The sequence below is a fragment of the Xenopus laevis genome, chromosome 8L (assembly GCF_017654675.1).
Source record: "Xenopus laevis strain J_2021 chromosome 8L, Xenopus_laevis_v10.1, whole genome shotgun sequence".
Taxonomy (NCBI): Eukaryota; Metazoa; Chordata; class Amphibia; order Anura; family Pipidae; genus Xenopus; species Xenopus laevis.
In genome coordinates this window covers 133,920,136-133,928,945 of record NC_054385.1, presented here as the reverse complement: position 1 = coordinate 133,928,945, position 8,810 = coordinate 133,920,136, and the positions used below count along the sequence as shown (strand labels likewise).

At 47.6% G+C, this 8,810-nt stretch overlaps 1 protein-coding gene across 2 annotated transcripts; it reads right to left on the bottom strand.

The window, feature by feature from the left end:
* Nucleotides 1-1,279: 1,279 nt before the first annotated feature.
* On the bottom strand, nt 1,280-7,387 carry pygo2.L (pygopus family PHD finger 2 L homeolog). 2 transcript variants are annotated; one of them, XM_018228725.2, is made up of 3 exons: nt 7,222-7,387; nt 5,729-5,778; nt 1,280-3,865 (listed from the first exon to the last, which is right to left on the bottom strand). In XM_018228725.2, exons 2-3 carry the CDS (start codon nt 5,774-5,776, stop codon nt 2,807-2,809), a joined length of 1,107 nt encoding a protein of 368 aa, XP_018084214.1. In that variant the 5' UTR covers nt 5,777-5,778; nt 7,222-7,387; the 3' UTR covers nt 1,280-2,806.
* Between the last annotated feature and the right edge of the window lie 1,423 nt (nt 7,388-8,810).

Below are 8,810 nucleotides of genomic sequence, written 5' to 3'. Positions count from 1 at the left end.
ATATCCCACTTATATACTTATATATAGTGATCATATCCCCTTATATATTTATATATAGTGATCATATCCCCCTTAACTGTCTCTTCTCCAGTGTAACAATCCCAACTTGCCTTTCCCCATAACTGATCCCTTCCATTCCCTTTATCAGCTTAGTCGCTCTTCTCTGTACTTTCTCTATTTCATTACTGTCCCCCCTTATATATTTATATATAGTGATCATATCCCCTTTATATATTTATATATAGTGATCATATCCCCTTATATATTTATATATAGTGATCATATCCCCATATATATTTATATACAGTGATCATATCCCCATATATATTTATATATAGTGATTATATCCCCCCCATATATTTATATATAGTGATCATATCCCCATATATATTTATATACAGTGATCATATCCCCATATATATTTATATATAGTGATTATATCCCCCCATATATTTATATATAGTGATTATATCCCCCCATATATTTATATATAGTGATCATATCCCACTTATATATTTATATATAGTGATCATATCCCACTTATATATTTATATATAGTGATCATATCCCACTTATATATTTATATATAGTGATCATATCCCACTTATATATTTATATATAGTGATCATATCCCACTTATATATTTATATATAGTGATCATATCCCCCTTATATACTTATATATAGTGATCATATCCCCTTATATATTTATATATAGTGATCATATCCCCTTATATATTTATATATAGTGATCATATCCCCTTATATATTTATATACAGTGATCATATCCCCTTATATATTTATATATAGAGATCATATCCCCCTTATATATTTATATATAGTGATCATATCCCCTTATATATTTATATATAGTGATCATATCCCCTTATATATTTATATAGTGATCATATCCCCTTATATATTTATATATAGTGATCATATCCCCTTATATATTTATATATAGTGATCATATTCCCCTTATATATTTATATATAGTGATCATATCCCCTTATATATTTATATAAAGTGATCATATCCCCTTATATATTTATATATAGTGATCATATCCCCCTTATATATTTATATATAGTGATCATATCCCCCTTAACTGTCTCTTCTCCAGTGTAACCAATCCCAACTTGTCTTTCCCCATAACTGATCCCTTCCATTCCCTTTATCAACTTAGTTGCTCTTCTCTGTACTTTCTCTATTTCATTACTGTCCCCCCACTCCATGGGTTGAGCCCAGGGAAGAGAAAAGATGACGCACAGGCGGGGGGTGGGATTTTCTCACAAATCTTTATAAGGAGATGGAAAGAATAAGCATCACAATTCTCACTGTGGGGGACAATATGGCTGCACGGGGGTCACAATACACTTACAGTCGTAGCAGTGAAATATACAGATTGATAGAGGAATGATTGAACCGCTAGGTCACAATACGTCTATTTGTGCCTCTTTATTCAGCCTCAGTAAAGGGGTGCCAGAGCTTTCAGAGAACTCAGTATGGCAGCTCCGCCAGTAAACTCCCTGCACTAAGATTCCATTAATTAAAGGGCAACTCCCGGGAAGAAGAGGGAAGTCAGGGCTACTGGACCAGTCTGCTGTGGAACCAGTTAGTACATTTACAGGACAGGGAAGAGCTGTTGCTAGGAGACGGGATAAAACGGGAAATGGCAGGAAGAAAAGAAATGTGGGGAGCATAGTGTGTCACAGTAATGTGAGTGATGGGGTTCAGGTAAGTACATCTATTGGGGTTCCCAGGGCAAGCGGATGATGATCCAGCCATGGTTTGCATTGGGTTGGGATGAGGTAGAATGCAAACATTAAAGGGGAAATAAACAGGGAGATTATTGCTTGCAAAGCACCCCACAAAGTGCCTCTCCCCCACATACAGGGAACCATATGCATTGACTGCACAGAGCAGCTATGAAGGTCTCTTGCCACAAAGGGGTGTGTAACCGTTACCACCCAATTACTTTGCTCCTCATGGGAGGAGTTACGTACTGCTGCTATGTCTCCACCCACAAGGATTTGAATGCAACAATAAAATTCCCTATAAGAACATTTCTCTCTCGCGCTCTCACAATGCTCTGCTCAAGCCTTTCACTTACACAGAGACACGGGAGAAACCTCATTAGTTAAATCATCAACGTTAATGATACTGTTTCCATGGAGACATGAGAAAATAAATAACTTTTGAGTTAGAGAAGCCACAACCCACGTGCACCTTCTCCTGCCAGGAAGAGTAAGAGACCAATAAGTGCAATAAGAGGGACAGACTGAGGGGACGGGGATCAGAGAGACTGGGCCCCAGGGGAGGAGTCAGCGCCCCACACAATTGCCCCAACATGGTTAGAAACAAATCCATTATAAAACTGCACCAATCTGTGATAGAACTGCAGACTAAATCGGCAAGTAACAACGTCACAATGGAGTGAAATGCGTCAGCACAAGGATCATTCTCCTCCCAATTAGTGAGGCCACAATGGAGGGTTAGAAATGCAGACACGACTTATACATTATCAAAAATACATAGAGGGGGAGGGGCTTGTCTTTGCTCTGTACAAAATAAATGGAGTGTGAACGTTTCCCAACTATCCAATGATCATCCGACTCTATGACTGAAGGGGAGGCCGACAGGCTGCCTTACACCCCAAAATCCAAGTTAGAGGAGGAGTCAGATCAGAAGAATGTGTGAGGAATATTTTCCGCCAGGGATCCCTCATACTGGGAAAGTCTTTGCACCCCAAAGAGACGGCTTCTTAAAGCTGTGAGTAACCATGACACCCAACTCTCTGCCACATTCAACCATCGTTGGCAGCCACAAGCTGGCCCATGGCCCCCCGGATGTAGACGGACTGGATATCCTTGGTTTTCAGGCAGTAGTCACAAGCCCACACGGCCGAGACCTCTCTGGTGAGCAAGCTGTAGGCACTCTCAGTCATCCCCGTGCACTCTCTGTGGAACCACTTCTGGCACGATGCCTCACACAAGATGGCGTCCTGGTCATCATTGACTTCCCGCTCGCAGGCCCCACAGGGGTAAATAAGTCCAGGGGGCGGCTGGTGCCCAGAGTTGCCAGTGGGCTTGCTCGGGGGAGGGATGTTGTTGACTTCGGGGGTGCTGCTGTTGCCCCGCGTGGAGTTGTTGGGAGTGAAGTTTGGTTGGTTCCCATTGACGGCAGAAGGCGACCCAACATGCTGGTCTTGATTAAACGTGTTGCTGGGAGGGTTGATGTTCTTGCCGTGTTCTTCAACCCCCGGGGGAAAGCTTTGGTCGGCCCCTGCAAACGGACTGGTGTTTGGTGGGAGGCTGGCTCGTGGCACTGGGGGCTGTCCAAACGGGTGCCCTGATGGGCCAAACCTTTGAGTAAATGGAGGGCCACCAGGAGAGTTCAATACAGGACCAGGGCCCATCTCTCCTCTAGGGGGCTGACCCATGTTTGGTGACATCATTGGCCCAAATCCTCCTACTGGTCCTTGCATCATTTGCCCAGCAGGGGGGCTGAAGCCCTGGCCCATGGCTTGATTAAAGGGGGCATTGGGGAAGTTCATGTTTCCAGGCTGGTGGTAGTTTGGGTTTTGGGACATTCCAAAACCAGGGCCCATCTGATTGGGAGGAAAAGGGGGTGCCTGCCTTCTCATGGGCTGTGGGCCACCAGGATAGCCGGGGGTCATCTGATGGGGCATGGCACCCGGCATGCGGTAATTTCCAAAGGGCACCGGGTTGTTCAGGAAGGGGGAGGGGCCCGCGTTGACTTTCGGAGCCCCAAAGTCATCTTCAAAAGGGTTGGACGCCACCAGGTGGTCGACCATTGGGGTGGGAGGTGGGGCAAATTCAGAAAGATGGGAGTATGCGGGGCCCTAGAGCATAAGGGAAACACAGGATTAGAGCCAAATCATTACAGACATGAGAGAACCAATCACGTGCCCCGATACAGCCAATTAAAGGGTTTGTTCACCTTTAAATTAACTGTTAGTATGATGTAGAGAGGTACATTCTGAGACAATTTGCAATTGGTTTTCATTTTTTGTTATTTGTGGTTTTTGAGTTATTTAGCTTTTTATTCAGCAGCTCTCCAGTTTGAGTCAACTGGTTGTTAGGGTCCAAATTCCCCTAGCAACCATGCACTGATTTGAATAAGAGACTGGAATATGAATAGGAGAGGCCTGAATAGAAAGAGGAGTAATAAAAAGTAGCAATAACAATACATTTGTAGCCTTACGGTGCATTTGTTTTTTTTAGATGGGGTCAGTGACCCACATTTTAAAAACTGGAAAGAATCAAACAAGGCGGCAAGTAATTTAAAAACTATAACAATTAAAAATAAAATCATGTTACCCATTGTACCTACTGTACTGGGACTGTGTATCCCTCCCCTCTCCCACCTGCACACAAACTACCTACCCACATACCTACTGTACCTACTGTACTGGGACTGTGTATCCCTCCCCTCTCCCACCTGCACACAAACTACCTACCCACATACCTACTGTACCTACTGTACTGGGACTGTGTATCCCTCCCCTCTCCCACCTGCACAGAAACTACCTACCCACATACCTACTGTACCTACTGTACTGGGAATGTGTATCCCTCCCCTCCCCCACCTGCACACAAACTACCTACCCACATACCTACTGTACCTACTGTACTGGGACTGTGTATCCCTCCCCTCTCCCACCTGCACACAAACTACCTACCCACATACCTACTGTACCTACTGTACTGGGACTGTGTATCCCTCCCCTCTCCCACCTGCACAGAAACTACCTACCCACATACCTACTGTACCTACTGTACTGGGACTGTGTATCCCTCCCCTCTCCCACCTACACACAAACTACCTACCCACATACCTACTGTACCGGGACTGTGTATCCCTCCCCTCTCCCACCTGTACACAAACTACCTACCCACATACCTACTGTACTGGGACTGTGTATCCCTCCCCTCTCCCACCTGTACACAAACTACCTACCCACATACTTACTGTACCTACTGTACTGGGATTGTGTATCCCTCCCCTCCCCCACCTGCACACAAACTACCTACCCACATACCTACTGTACCTACTGTACTGGGACTGTGTATCCCTCCCCTCTCCCACCTACACACAAACTACCTACCCACATACCTACTGTACCGGGACTGTGTATCCCTCCCCTCTCCCACCTGCACACAAACTACCTACCCACATACCTACTGTACCTACTGTACTGGGACTGTGTATCCCTCCCCTCTCCCACCTGCACAGAAACTACCTACCCACATAACTACTGTACCTACTGTACTGGGACTGTGTATCCCTCCCCTCTCCCACCTGCACACAAACTACCTACCCACATACCTACTGTACCTACTGTACTGGGACTGTGTATCCCTCCCCTCTCCCACCTGCACACAAACTACCTACCCACATACCTACTGTACCTACTGTACTGGGACTGTGTATCCCTCCCCTCTCCCACCTGCACACAAACTACCTACCCACATACCTACTGTACCTACTGTACTGGGACTGTGTATCCCTCCTGCACAGAAAGTACGCAATAGTTACGTTGCATTATTAGGAATACAGTGGAACAGACACATTAGGAGGCATCACTAACAGGTCTGGCTCAGTACATATGTAAGTTCACTATTGAGCTGGGAGGGGCCTGGCAAAACCCACCTAATAGAAATACCCTGTGCCGTGGGAACAAAGTGCAGAGCCCCCCCCTTACCTGAGTGTTTGATTTGCGCCGTTTCTTCTCGGGGCTCTTCATTTGCATACCTGGAACAGGAGCAGAGACTTAATACTGGTGAGAAATAAACGTATAACACTATGCCCCCCCCCCCCGTGTCACTGGCTCTTGTGCTGAACAATTGTATGGGATAAAGGTGCTGCGTGTGTGACACTGATACAGACATGCCCCACATTAATTACACACCCCTCCCCTGCACTGTGTTACCCTGCAGCTTCACACACACACACTGTCACACACAGTCACACACACACACAGTCACAGCCACACTGTTACACACACACACACTGTTACACACACACACACACACACACACACTGTTACACACACACACACACTGTTACACACACACACACACTGTTACACACACACACAGTTACACACACACACAGTTACACACACAGTTACACACACACACACTGACTGTTACACACACAGAAGAATCAGCCCAACAAGCCCCTCTCACCAGTCTTGGCTCTGCGGCCCGGAAGGCTCAGTCCATCCAACTTGTCCTGATCTGCAGCCATCAGACTCAGCTGCTCGGGGGCCGGAGCTCACACACCAATCATGACCCGAAGCCCCTCTATGTCACGGCCTGTTCTTTACTGCTCTGCTGCCCCACTAACAGTGTCCCCCCAGCCTTCACCCCAATAACACTTGGCTCTAAGCCCCAACTGGTAATTACACCTCTCTGTATCTGATGCCCAAAACTACACCCCTATATTTGCCCTGGATTTGCACCTACACCCCTATGTATGTCCTGGATTTGCACCTACACCCCTATATATGCCCTGGATTTGCCCTACACCCCTATATATGCCCTGGATTTGCCCTACACCCCTATATATGCCCTGGATTTGCCCTACACCCCTATATATGCCCTGGATTTGCCCTACACCCCTAGAGCGTAAATGCTGAGTCAGTAGAAGTCTGTGTAAAAGCAACAAGCCCTCCTCACGTGACGCCACTGAGCTGTGAATGAGTTGCCCGTAGCCCTAGTTCAGCGCCGAGCTGTCCCCTCACGCCCTAGGGAAGGGTAACTGGCCCCTACATATAACCCTACTCCCCCCGCGCCTCACGCTGACCCTGCGGGCTCCCCCGTTACACTCGGGCTGAAGAATAATGAAGCGCCGGACACCGGCTCCACTCAGACTGGACTCCAGCTATGGCCTCTCATCCGCACACAAAAACCGGAAGCACAAACCGCGCGCCGGAAACTCGCCGGGCACATACCACTGTATGAAGTGGAGGGGGACAAGTTGGAAAAGAGAACACCGCACAGGACCGAGGCGCACTCCGGTTTATTTACCAGTCATAGATCTACGTCAGTAACATTTCTCAACACTCCGAACAGCGCCGCGCTAAATAGGGGGATTTTGAAATCTGCACATAATGGTATCGCCCAAACTCCATGTAGGGTTGTTACAACGCCGGGCAAACCCACCGGGAAATAGGGGTGTGTAAGTACTTACCGCCTGTGGTCAGTACTGGACGGTGGGTTTGTGGCTAAAACCGCGTGCTGGGTTATTATTCTAACGTCATCAAATAACAGCGAGTGTGAGACGGCAAGCCTGTGGGGCGCAAACATCTAGCCACCCGTTTCGCTTTCAGATGGTACGCCCCACAGTGTAAACTGCACATGCGCCGCGCAAGGATCTCTGGGAGATGTAGTTCCGTCTTTGTGCCATTGACGGTCCAGCGCAGTATCTAGGGATATGTACGTGTCCGTGGGCTCCTGCTGTCCCTCAGTCACACGTGGGCACTACTATCTGTGTCTGATCCTGCCGGGGAGAGCATTTGTTTCTTAGGTCGGGGAGTTGCTGGGCAGTAATTAAAGGGGAAGTAAAGCTTTGTATGAAGTCCATTCATGTTCTTGTTTTAACTTTCAGTATAAATGACATCATTGTGGGCAGCAGTCGCTCATCACTGATAAGGGCAATCTCCTCCCACTGTCTGACCCTACCTCCATGGTGCAGCTGGTTGCTAGGGTTATTGGTCCTTGGCAACCAAAAGCAAACAGCATGAGGCTATGTTACTTCTGTGAGGGGCCTAATTAAACTCTTTCAGGCTGTACATGCCAGAACTCTGATTCTCTGTACTTCCTGCTCCTGGGCTGTTCTCTTTCCCATGGTCAGACAGGAACCTCCCCCTGGGTAAGTGGATCCAATCTCCCCCAGTACTTACCCAGGTACAGAGCTCTGATTCTCTGTACTTCCTTCTTCTGGGCTGTTCTCTTTCCCATGGTCAGACATGAACCTCCCCCTGGGTAAGTGAATCCAATCTCCCCCAGTACTTACCCAGGTACAGAGCTCTGATTCTCTGTACTTCCTGCTCCTGGGCTGTTCTCTTTCCCATGGTCAGACAGGAACCTCCCCCTGGGTAAGTGAATCCAATCTCCCCCAGTACTTACCCAGGTACAGAGCTCTGATTCTCTGTACTTCCTGCTCCTGGGCTGTTCTCTTTCCCATGGTCAGACAGGAACCTCCCCCTGGGTAAGTGGATCCAATCTCCCCCAGTACTTACCCAGGTACAGAGCTCTGATTCTCTGTACTACCTGCTCCTGGGCTGTTCTCTTTCCCATGGTCAGACAGGAACCTCCCCCTGGGTAACTGAATCCAATCTCCCCCAGTACTTACCCAGGTACAGAGCTCTGATTCTCTGTACTTCCTGCTCCTGGGCTGTTCTCTTTCCCATGGTCAGACATGAACCTCCCCCTGGGTAAGTGAATCCAATCTCCCCCAGTACTTACCCAGGTACAGAGCTCTGATTCTCTGTACTTCCTTCTTCTGGGCTGTTCTCTTTCCCATGGTCAGACATGAACCTCCCCCTGGGTAAGTGAATCCAATCTCCCCCAGTACTTACCCAGGTACAGAGCTCTGATTCTCTGTACTTCCTGCTCCTGGGCTGTTCTCTTTCCCATGGTCAGACAGGAACCTCCCCCTGGGTAAGTGAATCCAATCTCCCCCAGTACTTACCCAGGTACAGAGCTCTGATTCTCTGTACTTCCTGCTCATGGGCTGCTCTCTTTCCCATGGTCAGACAGGAACCTCCCCCTGGGTAA